The 15520-nt window shown below is 50.1% G+C and overlaps 6 protein-coding genes across 6 annotated transcripts; 4 read left to right on the forward strand and 2 right to left on the reverse strand.

Annotated features, from left to right (window-relative positions):
- The first annotated feature begins 3447 nt into the window (after positions 1-3447).
- EV420DRAFT_1574662 (HSF-type DNA-binding-domain-containing protein) lies at positions 3448-6376 on the forward strand. Its single transcript, XM_060474426.1, has 7 exons — positions 3448-3797; positions 3848-3917; positions 3974-4108; positions 4159-4504; positions 4811-5760; positions 5810-5987; positions 6070-6376. The coding sequence occupies exons 1-7, from the start codon at positions 3511-3513 to the stop codon at positions 6288-6290; spliced, it is 2187 nt and encodes a 728-aa protein (XP_060324973.1). The 5' UTR covers positions 3448-3510; the 3' UTR covers positions 6291-6376.
- A 2-nt stretch (positions 6377-6378) lies between these two features.
- EV420DRAFT_1340308 (mitochondrial carrier protein RIM2) lies at positions 6379-7582 on the forward strand. Its single transcript, XM_060468923.1, has 3 exons — positions 6379-6510; positions 6561-7245; positions 7292-7582. The coding sequence occupies exons 1-3, from the start codon at positions 6440-6442 to the stop codon at positions 7490-7492; spliced, it is 957 nt and encodes a 318-aa protein (XP_060324974.1). The 5' UTR covers positions 6379-6439; the 3' UTR covers positions 7493-7582.
- EV420DRAFT_1574669 (uncharacterized protein) lies at positions 7560-8332 on the forward strand. The gene is made up of 5 exons (XM_060474427.1): positions 7560-7664; positions 7710-7768; positions 7815-7852; positions 7902-8240; positions 8287-8332. Exons 1-5 carry the CDS (start codon positions 7592-7594, stop codon positions 8312-8314), a joined length of 537 nt encoding a protein of 178 aa, XP_060324975.1. The 5' UTR covers positions 7560-7591; the 3' UTR covers positions 8315-8332.
- Positions 8333-8365: 33 nt separating this feature from the next.
- On the reverse strand, positions 8366-9127 carry EV420DRAFT_1484691 (uncharacterized protein; the record flags this gene model as incomplete). The annotated part of the gene is made up of 1 exon (XM_060470109.1): positions 8366-9127. One exon carries the CDS (start codon positions 9125-9127, stop codon positions 8366-8368), a length of 762 nt encoding a protein of 253 aa, XP_060324976.1.
- Positions 9128-9386: 259 nt separating this feature from the next.
- Positions 9387-12880, reverse strand: EV420DRAFT_1622757 (cellobiose dehydrogenase; the record flags this gene model as incomplete). Its single annotated transcript, XM_060475850.1, is given in 23 exon segments — positions 9387-9482; positions 9605-9706; positions 9822-9889; positions 9945-10090; positions 10152-10178; positions 10239-10294; positions 10356-10404; positions 10456-10583; positions 10636-10659; positions 10716-10749; positions 10769-11055; positions 11107-11365; positions 11415-11469; positions 11519-11560; positions 11611-11641; positions 11692-11856; positions 11910-12061; positions 12110-12153; positions 12205-12277; positions 12320-12427; positions 12484-12640; positions 12690-12817; positions 12850-12880. 23 exon segments carry the CDS (start codon positions 12878-12880, stop codon positions 9387-9389), a joined length of 2262 nt encoding a protein of 753 aa, XP_060324977.1.
- Positions 12881-14428: 1548 nt separating this feature from the next.
- Positions 14429-14902, forward strand: EV420DRAFT_1648882 (uncharacterized protein; the record flags this gene model as incomplete). Its single annotated transcript, XM_060478226.1, has 3 exons — positions 14429-14449; positions 14497-14795; positions 14848-14902. 3 exons carry the CDS (start codon positions 14429-14431, stop codon positions 14900-14902), a joined length of 375 nt encoding a protein of 124 aa, XP_060324978.1.
- Positions 14903-15520: the final 618 nt, after the last annotated feature.

Below are 15520 nucleotides of genomic sequence, written 5' to 3' on the forward strand. Positions count from 1 at the left end.
CTGATAATTAATTAAAAGAGTAGAGCCATAGCATTAACCTATTCATCTGGATTGCAAGGCTTGGAATATATAAGGTATATACAACAAAGCCCTCAGAAATGGGTAAGATCTATGTTTTTGTCTAACTGATTACCAAGATAATATGGTGTAGTGGATCTGGTAAAAGTAAGGATTCAGGCTTAGGGTTCAATTCTCAATGTGACTGTAAAATTTTTGCTCCTCACTTAGGTCCAAAGCTTTTGCGAAGCAACTCAGGCCAATCACGGCTCCACTCCAAAATGAGTTGCTTCTGCCCTGCAAGGCAGGGGATGCTTTCAAGGTCTTTTTTAAGTTCTAAGTCAAAGAAACAGGCAGCAGGAGAAAAAAAAAGATGCAAAAAGGTTCATTCAAATAACTTTATTATATATGTACAGTACCAGTACAATTAACAAATTGTGTTCTATGTATACTACACTTTCTTGTTAGGCCAATTAGTTTGTTTGGAAAAAAAATCATGCATGCATGCTTGCCCCAAGCAAAATGAGACAACAAAAACACAGGATAAGATGGGGAATATGGGTGTGACTATGTGAGTCACACCCCAGATTGGTGACCTGCTCCTGCCCAGGTGTCAGTGATGAGCGAGCATGGCAGGGGGACAAGCCACTCATGAGATTGGTAACCATGCAGGCAAGAAGCGAGTGAGGGCAAAATGATGCATCATTGGAGTTTGAATTCGAATCATCAGCTAACACTAGCTGAGGTGACCCAAGCCAGTGACTGAGTGATTGGTCACTGCAAGTCCGACTGAGAAACCAGTGTCATTGAAATAATGACCAATAGACAAAAATCAATCAAGTCCCAATGCAATGTCAGCAGAAAGTCCACCCATTCTAACCAACTTCAAATCCACCTCAAATATACCTTCACAGCACATGATAGCAAGAGATGTATCTCCCAATGCAGAATGAAATAGAGTTAGTGAATGAAAAGAACTGAAATCAAGCACAACAGTATATATTTTTCCTCTGACAACACAAGTTGTAGATAGTATAGTGAAGAACAAAGCAGGCATAAATATTGCTGACCATTTGGCTTGTCTTGCTAAACTGGTCCATGCTGAGCCATGCCACATTGCAGCAAAAGGCAGAAAGTGTCTTTTAGGTAGAAAAACCCACACCACAGAATATCAAAGATAGGAGGGAGCTGACTGAATCAGATTTCACAAATCTACTGTAAAAAGTGGTATTGTTAGTGAAATACAAGTGCCTACTACCAAGGTAGTGGGAATTAAGACTGAATCCAGATCTTGCATTAGGATGATCTAAGTATCCAACAATAATTATCTACTCTTAACTTATCAATTTACCCTGTGTGAATCTGAGAATCCAAGCCAGCCATGCTTAGCACTTACTGGATCAATCAGTCATCCTCTCAACTACACTCAGTGCTCATCAACTTAACTCCCTTCTCAAATCCTTTCCTTGGTAAAGGAACTCAACTATATTTCAAATACTTAGCTACATATACATTTACTACACTAACTCATGTATTCATAACAAAAGAGATGGCGAGGGGATTCAAGAACAAGATTCAGCAAGGTCATACTCGCCCCCGCACATGGCGGGCACTTGATGAGCAATGTCATGAGTTGATGATATTCCTGATGCCTCTCGGTGCTGTTGAACTTGTAATATCAAGAGGGACATCGCTAGGGGTTATGCTAAGAGACGGTTGCTACAATCTCAATATTAACTATACCTCCTGCCTCATCAACCAAGTAGCGAGCAACCATGCGGCGCACAACACAGAAGACCTTCGGACCCTTGGCAATTAATCGTCGTCCATTAACTTCCGTAACAAAGAATGCTCACCACGGCAACAAATGGAAGGCAAACGCCTTCGCCAGCTCCATCGGGAACGCCAATCGTACGACCAGCATTATTTCCACCGGCACATTGCTCGACGCGACACCAAGTTTGCCTTGAGAAATCAGAAATCATCGATGGAACGCACTCAACAGCGACGAGGAGCGAATGAAGCCTGGAAAGGAAACCGGGATGAGGTCCAAGGGAACATTTTCCGATGTTACGCGCTGCGACGAAGACGTGCCGTGCCCGTGGAGTGGAATCTAAACCCCGCACACAGCCGCTATATCCAGCGATCCCATGATTTTCGGCGAGTAGTGATGGTCGCCGCCTCGTTCGCCCTGAAGCCCTTTACCCCGGCCGCTGGGTTGCCTCGTCAATGATAGACGGCCAAGTTTGGAAGTACAGGATGTTAATCATCCTGACTGTTGAATGCATGGGAATACCGCGGCCAAGACAAGCACCCATAAGGAGTCGTCCCGATGACGGAAAGTTGATTTTACGAGACTCGAGGCTGTTCTCCCATGCACGTTAATCCAAGATAAAGGATTACGCCGCCGCGGGTGTGTAATTTGAAACACGGCGGAAGCAAAATAGCATCGTCCATTCATCGGTGAGGGGTGGGTGCAATCATTATACGGCGGGAAGTGGGATGATGCGTCATAGATTACGATGGTGCGATCCGCGATCCGTGTAGCCTTTGTGTTGTAGTAAACCGACGACGAAGAGCTCGGAGGATGAGCAACGTGTCGAAACGCGACAAATACAAGGCGACAGGAAATGTCAATTGATTTTTGCCAGCTGTAACTGTGCAACCCTGAGAGCGTCCAGGAAGGGAGATGAGGCATTGTGTATCCCAGGGGAGGGAGAGTCCAGACCCAGAGTGCCTGGTCGGATGCAAGGGCAATATTGAATGGGGAGTAGGAGGTCTAGACTCGCGGGGAGCAGAAGCGGTGACCACGGTTCGGAGGTATAAAGTCAATGTCGCAGTTTTCTCGAAGATTAAAGGGTGGTAGTTTCTGGAATTCAAGGGTACTTAATGCACGATTCGCGGCAACGGTAGCTGATTCGGACCCATTCCTTAGTGCGAACAAGTATGCGTCATGGATCGACGGGTGTGAAATAGCGACCAAGAGGCAGTGAAGACGTTCCTGTGGATAGAAACAAAGATGAAATGAGCGAGTTTGTGTGAAAGTGCCAAGGAGACACGTTCCTGTTCGCGTGAAATGAAGATGAAAGGGCAGAATAAGCCGGACAGAAAAGAAACGCTACGAAAGCACAGGTTCTAAAAAGAGACGAGGTCTAGACCTGAGAAGCCGGCGTGTCCCGGAACAAAGGCCTAGACCTGTCTCGGCCACGTTGCATCTAGACCGTCTCAGAAGACTGTGGGTCTAGACAGGGGTGGGTGCACAGTGGTAGCTGCTGGTCCCGTACAGAATGGAATATTCCTCAGAGCGATGTAGATAGAGAGAAAGTCATATATACACGAGTGCTGCAAAGAGAGACTGAGCAAAAAAAAGAACGGAAGGAAAAGAAAGGAAGGAGGCAGAAAAAGGCAGCAAATGATGTGATGTGAATTTGATCAGGACAGACGCGGGCACAAATACATAACCAGGGCCCTGCTCTGACCATCAGAGCTAGCATCTCCGTCCGCTTATTATACATGGACGACTCGTCGCAATCTAGACAGCTCTTCCCGCCTCTCAACATTAACCTCCCTCCATTCCGCTCTCAGCCTCAGCAGTACCAGTCGCCACAGCACGAGTACTCACAGCAGGCTCAGCAGTACCAGCAGCAGGAATACTGGCAACAGCGTACATCCAGCTCGAGGGATGATATACACCAGCAGCAGGATATCAAACCAGTGATGCAGACTCAGCAGCCAAAGCAGGAGGGTGGTGTCGAAGATGGAATGCCCTCAACAAGTGATTTTGTCAAGAAGCTCTACAAGTGTGTCGCTTTCTTTGTCCTTCTTTCCCATCGTTGACCTACAAAAACAGGATGCTAGAAGATCAATCTTTCCAACACGTCGTCTCATGGGGACCCCAAGGCGACTGTTTCGTGGTCAAGGTAACTCGCCTCTTTCATCCCCCTCGCCACTCAATGCTAATCCCATACACCCCTAGGACATGAACGAATTTACAAAATCAATCCTACCACGCATGTTCAAGCACTCGAATTTTGCCTCGTTTGTGCGCCAACTGAACAAATATGACTTTCACAAAGTCAAGAATACCGACGATAACCAATTCGGCGAACATGTGTGTACAATATCTCTATTTTCTTTCTGTTTTCTTACCCGTCGTTATAGAGCTGGACATTCCGTCACCCGGACTTCCATGCCGACCGGCGCGATGCCCTCGAAAACATCAAGCGCAAGGTCCCCACATCGCGGAAATCGCTTCCCGCTCCACAACCGACATCCTCACGACCTCTACCGTCATCACTCGCCTCACCGTCGGCATCACAGACCGACTACTTGCAAGCACAAATAGAGCGCCTTACACAAGCGCAGGAAGAGATGTCGGCGCATGTGCGAAATCTAGAACGGAATTACCACGACGTGCTCGTGGAGATGGTTGGGTTCCAGCGTAATATGGCGCAGCAGGACGGGCTCATGCAGAACCTGATTCAGTATTTCTTGCAAGTCGAGAATGGTGAGTGTCGTTGAATGATTACTTGCCCCACCATTCCCCTTGTCGTTGCTTCGTGTGTTGTCGTCCTGTCCGCCATATTTCTCATTCGTCATACCCAGAAAACAATTATGGATGAGCGAAACGACGCGCTCATTTCTTCTCCCTTTTCTTTTATATTTTATTATACGATATATCCACCGTCATTTTGACCCCCACCTCTCCATTTTGTCGCTCTGTATCAAAATCTACCTGTGTACTGACTACGTGTTTGCTTTTCTATAATACCTTCAAATTTCATCAATACAAATCTCTTATAAAATTACTCAGGCAAATCGAAACGCGCATCCTCGTCTCAACAACCAGCGATGCTACAATCACCTTCCGACCCATCCTCCTCAAATCCGAATCCGTTCCTACAGCAACACGAAACACTCCGGATGATGAACCCAGATAGCGACGTTGCACGCGCTTCCCTCATGCAATTAAACGAAATTTCCCGGCGGCAAATGGAATTTTCCCAGCAGCCCTCTTCTTCCTCTTTTGACGACCGGCCGCCTTCGCGGATATGGACTGCTGCCGCCAACGCAGGGCTCATCAACCCCGACGGGTCTGTCAAAGGCGCGCCTCCTGTTCCGTCTATATCAGGCGAGAAGATTACGTCGCGAGTGGATGCCCTGCAGCGTATCGAGGAGCTGCAACGGCTGCGCATGGGGAGCGCACCGCCCAATATCCCACCCCTACCGCCGCCTCCCCAACCACAAGAGGAGATGGTCATGCCCACGTCGTCGTCAGGGTCGCTCACCTCACCAGAGGGCACCCCGCCGTCGTTTGCCTGGCCTGAAGAGAACGACATGGGCCAGATTGGTGGTGGTGATCCAGGTAACCAAGTGGCTTCTGCAGGGCACGAGGGTCTGCAGGTGTATACCGTTGGACACCTCATGCCGAAGAGCGCAGTGGATGACACGAATGGGAACTGGACATATGACTCGACGATGTGGGATCCCCAGCAGCAGCAACAGCAACCACAGGCAAGCACGTCGCAGCAGTCGCTCCAGCCCTCGTCGTCGTCGTCTCAGCAACGACTCCGGGTGCGTCGAAGCACGTACGTTCCAGGGTGGGCAGTACCACCGCGAGTCCTACTCGTCGATGACGACGCTGTGAGCCGGAAACTGAGCAGCAAGTTTCTCCAAGTGTTTGGGTGCACGATCGACGTTGCCGTGGACGGTGTCGGTGCAGTGAACAAGATGAATTTGGAGAAATACGACTTGGTATTGATGGTACGCGTCTAAATGCCTTTATCTGCCTCCGCACTCACGCCTCTCCCAGGACATCGTGATGCCAAAACTAGACGGCGTGTCCGCAACGTCGCTAATCCGGAAGTTCGACCATATGACGCCGATCATCAGTATGACGAGCAACTCGAAGCCAAACGAGATCATGACATACTACTCGTCTGGGATGAACGACATTCTGCCGAAGCCGTTTACGAAGGAAGGGCTGCTGGGTATGCTAGGAGAAGCACCTGATGCACCTCAAGGTGATCCAGGAGATGGCGAGCGCGAGGGTATCGCGGCCGTTGGGCCCAGGGGAAGTCGGGCCGTACATGGGTAACGGGAATGGGAACGTGGAGGTGGACAACGAAGGACGGGTGAATCCCCTAGCGGGTATGGGCCTCACGGACGAGCAGTATAATATGATCCTGCAGAATATCGTGAACGGGGAGACATTCGTGGGAGAGAAGCGGCCTTTGGAGGAAGACGACGACGGACGGGAAGGCAAGCGGAGTCGATTCGAGGTGATTGAGTAGACATTTTGTATCGATACTACTATCTTTTATTATTTTATTGTATACGGTATAGTAATGACGAACCCCCTGTCACATCCCGGGCCGGATTACGATACACGTGCATACTAAGAAAAAAAGTTACTAACAGCCGGGGTCGCGTTTAAACTGTCATGTCACAGGAAGCGTCGTCGAGCAAATCTGTGCTCCCGGCGCATTCATGGCTGCACTTTGTTGCTGGAGGGTGAGCCATTTTTTTGCTTTTCCACCTTTGAGTTTTAACGAATGTTTCAGTCTTGGAGGGATGTGCGGTGCAATTGTAACGAGCCCATTCGACGTTGTCAAGACCCGACTACAATCTGACCTATTTCGTGTAAACGCGACGGCAAGTGTTGGGACTGGCGGTGGCGTGCTCATCGCCTCTGCACCCAAACCCGGAGGGTTGCTCTGGAACTTTGTCGAGACGGGACACATCCTGCGCGACATCTACCGCACCGAATCGCCCAAAGCGCTCTTCAAAGGACTCGGTCCCTCACTAGTGGGTATCATTCCCGCGCGGTCAATCAATTTCTTCACGTACGGCAACGGGAAAGAGGTGATCGCGCGGACGTTCAACGAGGGGCGGGAGAACTCGTATGTGCATCTGTGTGCTGCTGCGATAGCGGGAGTCGTGACGGGGACGGCGACGAATCCGATATGGGTGGTGAAGACGCGGTTGCAGCTTGTGCAGGGCAAGGGAGGGAGCTGGGAAATGATCCGCCATATTTTTAGGGACGAGGGGGTGCCGGGATTTTACAAGGGGCTCAGTGCGAGTTATCTTGGTGTCACGGAGGGAACGATTCAGTGGGTGCTTTATGAACGATTGAAGAAGATGAGTGCGAGTACACAGGGCAAGGGTGGTTTGCAGGAATGGCTGGGTATGCTGGGCAGTGCAGGAACGGCGAAATGTGTGGCTAGTCTTATTACTTATCCTCATGAGGTATGTTACAGTGGTTTGAAGTTACACTTTCTCTCACTGTCTTCAGGTTATTCGAACACGACTACGACAACCAAAAGTCGACGGACGGGTCAAATACAGCGGTCTGATACAAACACTAAAATTGGTTATCAAAGAAGAGGGAGCAGCATCCTTATACGGTGGACTGAGTGCCCATTTACTGCGAGTAGTGCCGAATGCTGCAGTGATGTACTCGATATACGAAGGTATCCTACGACTCGCCCAGTAAAATAACAAAAAAGTAGCAGTAGTAGTAGTAGTATATTTATTTCTAGAATCACTCCTCACGTAATACACAGCTATCTGTACCACCACCACCATCATCAACATGGGTGAAGTCGTCAATGTCGCCGTCGCGTTTCTCGTCATTGTCTTTATCTTTCGTTGGGCGACGAATTCAGGCAGGTTGTCGTTTCGCTAGTATGGTATTGGCTGACTGTTAGCAGGAGATAAGGGTACCGTCGATGCACTCGGATTCAGACCAAAGAAAGTCACCCAGGAAATGGTGAGGATCATCGGAGGAAGGAATAACGAATGCTAACTAGTGGTAGATGGATGCAGTAACAGCAGTGTTCCCTGATATCCCTCCGTACGTGGCCATTGAACCCCGGGTAATCTCCCGCTCACGAGCAGTCAAGAGACAACATCCGATACGACCTACTCAAGACAGGCAGCGTCGAGCAAACAACCAATAACATCCTCGAACGTGGCTTCCTTGATGCCCCTCCTGCCCAATACTACAACGTCTACCCCCGCCAGTCGCCCGCCCCCGCCCCGCCCCAAATACCGACACCGGCACCATCCCCTCCAAAAAAAGAAACACTCATATCTCGCTATGGCCTCCACAACCGCCTCGCTACAGAACCCTCTATTCCAGAATCAGAGATTGGCGGCAAGGCAGTCTGGGAGGACAGCGCAGAGAAACGGGAGGCTAGCTTGAGGGAGCGCAAGGCAAAGATGATCCTCGCTGCTCGACAGTAAGTTTTCTTTTCATGCTACCTTTCCCTGCTTATTGGTTTTCAGACGGCTCCTTGCAAAAGAAACATCATAACAACAAGTAGTACATATACATTTGTGTTAAGTAAATAAAGAATGGTATTACCTATGACGCCGCTCGCTTCCTGATAATCCTCTCTGGCCGCTTCAATATCGCGTCGACCAGCAACTCGCTCACATCGTCGTCGTCGTCATCAGCATCGTCTCTTCTCCTCCGTCTTCCTCTCTCCAGCGGGTACCACGCCCCGATATTCGGCGTCACCAGTGCAGCATACGCTTGCATCTGGTACATTAACTGGTGAATCTGCGCCTGCATCTCTGCCTCTCGCCGCCTCCACCCTTCCCTCTCCCACCGCATCATCTCCTCATATCGCTCCAGCGACTCTCGCGCTTGCTCCTCCCTCTGACGCGCTTCCTCGAGCAGCTGCGTCGGCGTGCTGTTTAGCGTGGGAAACTCGATGGGTTCCTCGGGTATCGATTCGGGACAGAGCTCCACGTCAGGCTCTGACGGTGACGAGGGCGGGAGGGTAGTCGTCGGCGACGCAGGTGTGTCAGGCTCCTCCCGACTCGAGCTCGACACACTCCTCGTCACTTCTAGCTTCTCCAGCATCTTCTTGCCCTTGACGCCCTTGAACGGGTCCTTGCCTCGTCGTCTCCTCTCTTTGCTCCTCGCAGACTGAGCCTTGGTTACAGGCACAGGGTCAGGGCATCGCTCTTCTGCCGGTACCGTCAGCTCCACCCTTTCCCACTGACAACCAGCACACTCACCAGTACCCTCCACCATGCCCTTCCTCCAATAAAAGACGGCCACAAGTGTCGTGGTAGCGAGCAGCAGCAGCAGCATCATCATCACCTCCAGGTACATCATCGTGGCTGCATGAGAGAGAGGGGGAGAGAGAAAGAGAGAGAGTCACTCTCAAAAGTAAATGGGAAGCTCGAAGCGCGCCACGTGGTCGAGGGACCGATGCATATGACGGACTTTAATTCAATTCACTCCGTTTCCTCTTTCGTCCACGTATCCCTTTCCACGGCTCCATCCTCGCACGGACCTCGGAACTCGCTCTCACTCACTCACTCGGCTCCGTTACAATTTCACAATTTCCATTTTTAAACAACGCTTTGTATTTTTACGGCCCCCCTGCGAGCCCTAGTATCCTCGACACTGCTTGCTCAGCCATTGACATTACCATTCCTTGTGGATTCCCCATCGGTAATGCCGGAACCTGAACAAACAAAATCGTCAACAAACAATGCTATTCTTAGCCAACACCCCCCAAATACTCACGATCGAAGCCTATAAAAAGGTCAGCCAGCGTTCATAGTCGTAAAAATACCAACCACTCACATCAACAATAAAAAGGTTATTAGTTCCAAACACTTTCGTATTCTCATCCACTACAGCTCCTATAGAATTCGCTCCAACCCAATGGTTCGACCCGAGCGATCCCTACCAAACGTTCTATTCAAACTTACCGTCCCGCAAAAACACCGAAGACTCACCACCGAATAATCAAGCACTAGGCCCCCCTCGTCAGTCAGTCTTCTCCTTCCGGAAGCTAAACCAAATACAACGCACCGTAATTTTCCATAGTCGTCGTATTATCCGGCGTGATCATCTTCATCCCACTAACTGCCGCTCCCCATCAGCCAAATCACGGCCCCTCAACAGAAAGATTCCCACCTACCTAGCGGCATACTCGACACGATCTCGTTCAGACCCTGAAGAAGCGCCTCCCTGTCAATCTCATCCACAAACCATGGGTTCACCAAAGCCCGGGCCGTAAGCGCGGCATCGATCCCAATTCGTCCTCGGGACGTCAGGCCCGTCGATCTAAGAAAGGAGAAAGGAACCATCATCAGCCAAGTTAACCCCATGTTCACGAAATACCCACAAGTACGCCGTAATCGTAAAGATCTGACTGTGTAAGTAGTACAGTTGGAATAAGTCCCGACCGCAAGAGCCATATGTAAGAACTCACCTTGCATTGTATGGATACACGGTATCTACCGAAGCAGCTCCAGGCCTGACAGTTCCCTTGCATCTAGACCAAAAGAGTCATAAGCTAATCATCCGTCCCAAGTGCTTCCCCACTCACCCAACGAGTCTTTCCATCGCTCCCTGAAAGGGCTCGCCAAAAGTTTACTCTAATCAATGGAGCTCAACTCGTTATCACCAGTAAAACACCAACTCCTCACCTTGGCGAAGCCTGGGCCAATACCCCAGCCCGACTAGCCAAATACTGATCTGCATCGGCCACACGCGGGTCACTCCAAACAGTCGCCCAATTATCATACGCATCCACCGACGGATGCGTAAATACCAACTATACAGCTGTCAGCCTCAAACCCCCCACACTAAACACCAAGCTGACCCACATTAATCGACGGATTATCCGATACCTGTACACAACCCACCATCAACACCACCGACAAAAGCGTAAGCGTGACACACTCACATTATATCCCACCGGCAACTCAATCCAGTCCTGCCTCATCCGGCAGCTCCAACCCCGCATTCTGTACAACCCCAATCATATCCCCCGGCCCGATCCCGCTCCTAAACAGCACCCTCGAACTCCCAAACGACCCCGCAGCGAGGATAACCCTCCCGTTCGCCGTCAGCGGCACCACCCCATCAGGACCCAACGACGTATCGTTCGTCGCAACACCCGTAATCTGCCCGCCGTTCCTCACCACATTGAGCACGTACACCCATTGCTTGAACGTAAAATTCGACCGTGCCTTGGCAGTGCGGAGGTACGTCGCGACGGGGCCTCCACGTTGGCCGTCGATGAACTACCACGAGGACGGCGTGAGCAAGCGAAGACAAGGACGGACCGTACTCACGGAAAACGCGCTATACCCATATATGTGGTCCTTGCTATTAGGATCATCATTAATCGTTACCTGTCTATATCCCTGATACCCTAGCAACGACGCCGTCACATTCATCGTCTGCTCCAGGTAGCGCTGCCCGTCCATCGACGGGTGATCCGTGCTAGGGAGTCGCTGCTTCAGTTTCGCCGTGTACGGCGTGTGGTTTCCCCACGATGACGGCCAGCCTTGTGTCGTGGAAAAATCAGAGTCGGCAGGGTACCAGTACAGTCTGTAAGGCGTCAGAATAGTTATTATTACATGAAACTGAATACGCGCACCCCCCGTTGACAGACGTCCCGCCTCCAACGAGACAACCAGCAAACGTATTCACATCTGGACCAACAATCAACTCAATTCAAACAGAACAACACCCTCCACCTACCTTTACACCACCAAAACGGGTTACTATCCGTAAACAACGTCTCTACTCCAATTCAGAATTCCTTCATCCACAAAAAATACACAGAGACTCACCAAACAACCCAGGTACGTCAAATTTCGTCAGCTAGAGACGGCTTGAGTACATTGACCCAAAACGATCAATCAGCAACCAACCTGTTGTCCATCAGCCCAATCAGGTGAATACCGCCCTCCCGTCTCCCACGTACTTGGACCTCCCCTGTCTAGCAACAGCACATTCTTACCTGCCTCGGACAACCGATCAGCAGCGATGATACCCCCAGGTCCGGCACCAACGATAATATAATCGTATGGCGTCGCCTAGAATCACCCTCCATCAGCCCCAAGCCCACTAAAAGGAAAAACACACTTACAGTAACAGTAGCCGTCGCAGAAGTAGTCGTTGTCGTAGTCGTTGTCGTCGACGACGACGTAGGCGTTCCAGTCCCAGTACCCCCAGCAGCCCAATTCGCATAATCAGATGCCGACGCATGGGCAGCCGAGAAATCCAGACCGTAAAACCCAACTGTTCATTATCAGACCCTTTCATTGGAAACAGTAGAGGAAAGATTACAGTCGGTGTGCTCCTCGAAAGTACTCTGCGAATCCGAGGGGTCACTACAAAGTACGCGTCAGTACGTGAAGGGTAAGTCCAGATTGAGTACTCACTCCACGGGAACGTCGCTAAACACCCATGCAGGAGCTCCAAACGACGACGAATCCAATCCTCCACCATCCCAGGCTAGGTGGGTACATCAGTAAACAAAAGTAACCCGACACCAACAAAACCCAACTGACTTAGTACAATTCTCACACCGATACACCCACTTCCAATGCGTCGAATTCACCTTTGTACTCGGTAAATCCGTCAGGATCGGTCCGAACCATAGCCCTAATCAATCTCCTCAACCAACGTCCCTCATCCCCAGCAAAAAAAGGAGAGAGAACTCACAAGCGGCTGTATATAATCCGTAGCCCACCTCGCACTACTCACCACCTCATCCCCGTTCGCCCAAGCTACGAGCAATATATTCCGGATCATCGCGCCCACAGGACTCACCCCCGACCACTCCGTAGCGATGGGCGCGACAATCTCGCCAATGAACTCTGTCGCGCCCGAGTCCAGTGGGGGGAAGACATAACCAAACTGTCACCTCATGTACCGGGTCCGTCAAGCCGTAGAACGTTATCCCATTATCAGGATCGACGTACTGAGTACCGAGTTGGGCGTGCGCTAAGGAGGAGAACCAAATAAGAGGAGAGAACCAAGCGGAGGAATAAACTAAGACTAACCCGTCCGAAGGAGAGCCAGACCCACAGCCAGAATGCACCCAAGAAGACGCATCGTTTCGTATTGATACGCACGTCAAAACCAACTGTGGTAGTTTTTAACTACTGTCCCGTATGCGAGGAACTTCCGTGGGCGTGGACGTGGTGTATCTCGATTGAGGGTTGGGATGAATGCTCTGGTTGGCGCGTGATGCTGGGCGGATAATTGGCTAGCGTGCGACGTGGCAGGGATGATTGAAGGACACTTGGATACACCATGTCAGGGTGCCGATAAAGTCCCGATGGATATCCAGACTGGTATGATAGTGCAGGGCGAAGCAGGGAGCAGGTATGCTGGCTTCAGAGGTATCTCCGGATATGGGGTTATTAAAGGGTAAACCTGGACTAGCTTGAATGTACAACATCGTAGCGAAGGAGAACGCATCTTTTAGACAGCGATGAGTGACGTCTTAGAGATAATGAATAGCTAAACAGGACCTCTTCGTTAGCTGTGTTCGCCTCAAGAAAAGCAAATATCACAAGCAATTTTACCTTTCAAAAACACAGAAGATATCCCGACATGTATTTCAAAAGGTCCGTATCCAAGCGCTAGCTAGTCCCATGGCACAGGAAAGCCAGTCTTCATAAGTAGTTTATTCGAATTCGGCACTTCTATCACTGCATCGTGCGAAAGTGCCAAGAAATCGCAAGGTGCATTCATTGGATAATAGGTAGGTCAGGGTGGGTCATGTACTGCGAAACCAGCACGCGTAAGATGGGATACATCATGACGAGAAATAATAGCACACCTAAATTTATGATAGAAGTCGTAAAAATAACGAGTAGAAATAGCAAGACTACCACGTGAATCCACCATAGAGATACACACCCTCACATTCGGAAGCAAGGAAGCAGGCTTGCGCAATCAGAGTCGGCGAAATCAGGATGTTCCGTAATGCGAGAAAGAGCCAGCTAGCGGATCTTGTATCCCTTCATGCCAGAATTAATAGATCCTCGTTAAAATAACCCGTAGTGCGCAGCAACCATGGGACGACGCAGAGACAAACACTCTTTACACAATGTCGTCAAAGAGACCTGCTACAAGATTCTTATTGAATAGTAGCAGAAAAGGGTAGCATGGGAGGACGGGTAGCCGACATAGTCGTTCGAGTTTAGCTTGAAGTGGATTATCATTATGGAAACGAAGTGACCAGGGTGGCTGTGCATGCATCTCGATGACGCATTGATGCCTTCGTCTTTAGATTAGACACTTAACGCCATACCTCCACTGCAAAACCGAGAACCACTGCAGTACTACCACCAAATATCCGTACCCATCGACGAAGCACCCTCTCCCCTCTCGTCCAATTCATCCGATGAATCCTAGTCCACCTGACGGCATCATCCCAATATTGTACGGGAACCATAGGAAGCTACACGATGATGGTGGCAATCATGAGGTGGACTGCCTCGAGGCAAGGTTGCCATGCCAAGCCTGTACCCGGACTCTTGTCGTACATCCGAGAGGCCCCCACCTGCAATCGTATTGGAGGACCGAACCCCGTCTGAACGTTCCTAGGGATCCTGGCGCGATAACGAGGTACTGATGTCTCGTGAGTTTGTCATGACGTATCTCGACCTCGAGGTGTGTCTACAGTTCTCCCCTCCTTACCGTGTCTGACAGTTCTTTAGAAAAACAAGCCTGCACTGGACTCAGACGACGACCGTTCCCTCGTATTTCTCCAGACAATCATCCTAGTTACCTTGCTCCACGAGCTCACTCACACTCTCATGAACAAGATCTTCAGCGGCCACCTTGATTCCTTTTTCAAAAGCGGAGACATCCTGCGCGATATCGTGGAACACGAGAGATCTCTATTCGTTGGCTCGGTCTTGTGCGTCGAATGGCTCCAGTTCGAAGCTGCGGGTGAACAAGATTCGAAGTATATGTTCGCAGCCAGTTCAAACTGGGGAAGGGCTTCACAATGTTTGTGAGTGCATTCGGCCTTTGGGATAAGTTGGCTTTTCACTGATTTCTGTTAGTGGTGGAGGTCCTGAGAATGATGCTGGGTTCTATCGACCGGAGCGAAATCTTTAGCCCAGTGCATTCACTCCGAGATGTGAAGCATACCAACACTGTCTCTGCTGACGACAGCGCGAAGCGAATGCATGCATCACACCTGAATATTCACTGCCGGTGCTCAATCAGTGGACGACACCTCAGCCTGTCACTGAATTAGGCCTGGATTCTATCGTCGTCGAATCAGCTTGTGGTTCGTGATAGCACTGTCCTGCGTGCTGATCTTCCTTTGAAAATGTACTTATTATTAAGAGAGGGGACATCCCACCCGACCGTGGTTCAGGCCTCAGGGAGAAATTTTGGGACTTTGAACATCCGGAAGGGTCGCTTTACGAAATCAAGGAAGCCGTCCTTGGTCTTGAGGAAAGATCAAGCGTACTGGATATCAATGTAAATACAATACACAATGTCATTCATTGATGTTGCTGCTCGTATCGGGCTTGGTTCTTTTCCATCACATTACTCGCGACTTCGCCTGCACCTATCAATTCTCACTCCGACTTGCTGGTACCCTTGTTGATCTCCTTTCCTTTCTCTCAGAATATCCTACGTGGTACCACAACTGGTGACTGTAACAAAAGAATCGCGAGTGACTATCCCTTTTTCTGGTGGGATCCCGGGACCAGATGAATGCCT

This window comes from Desarmillaria tabescens, assembly GCF_030435595.1.
Source record: "Desarmillaria tabescens strain CCBAS 213 chromosome Unknown EV420scaffold_55, whole genome shotgun sequence".
Taxonomy (NCBI): domain Eukaryota; kingdom Fungi; phylum Basidiomycota; class Agaricomycetes; order Agaricales; family Physalacriaceae; genus Desarmillaria; species Desarmillaria tabescens.

Excerpts from the sequence above, each read along its gene's own strand:
- EV420DRAFT_1340308 (XM_060468923.1), top strand. The coding sequence starts at position 6,440 with ATGTCACAGGAAGCGTCGTCGAGCAAATCTGTGCTCCCGGCGCATTCA. Across the intron at positions 6,511-6,560 it reads CTGCACTTTGTTGCTGGAGG|TCTTGGAGGGATGTGCGGTG; the intron begins GTGAGCCATTTT and ends CGAATGTTTCAG. Across the intron at positions 7,246-7,291 it reads TTATTACTTATCCTCATGAG|GTTATTCGAACACGACTACG; the intron begins GTATGTTACAGT and ends CACTGTCTTCAG.
- EV420DRAFT_1574669 (XM_060474427.1), top strand. The coding sequence starts at position 7,592 with ATGGGTGAAGTCGTCAATGTCGCCGTCGCGTTTCTCGTCATTGTCTTT. Across the intron at positions 7,665-7,709 it reads TCGTTGGGCGACGAATTCAG|GAGATAAGGGTACCGTCGAT; the intron begins GCAGGTTGTCGT and ends GACTGTTAGCAG. Across the intron at positions 7,769-7,814 it reads AGAAAGTCACCCAGGAAATG|ATGGATGCAGTAACAGCAGT; the intron begins GTGAGGATCATC and ends AACTAGTGGTAG.
- EV420DRAFT_1574662 (XM_060474426.1), top strand. The coding sequence starts at position 3,511 with ATGGACGACTCGTCGCAATCTAGACAGCTCTTCCCGCCTCTCAACATT. Across the intron at positions 3,798-3,847 it reads TTTGTCAAGAAGCTCTACAA|GATGCTAGAAGATCAATCTT; the intron begins GTGTGTCGCTTT and ends CTACAAAAACAG. Across the intron at positions 5,761-5,809 it reads AATACGACTTGGTATTGATG|GACATCGTGATGCCAAAACT; the intron begins GTACGCGTCTAA and ends CGCCTCTCCCAG.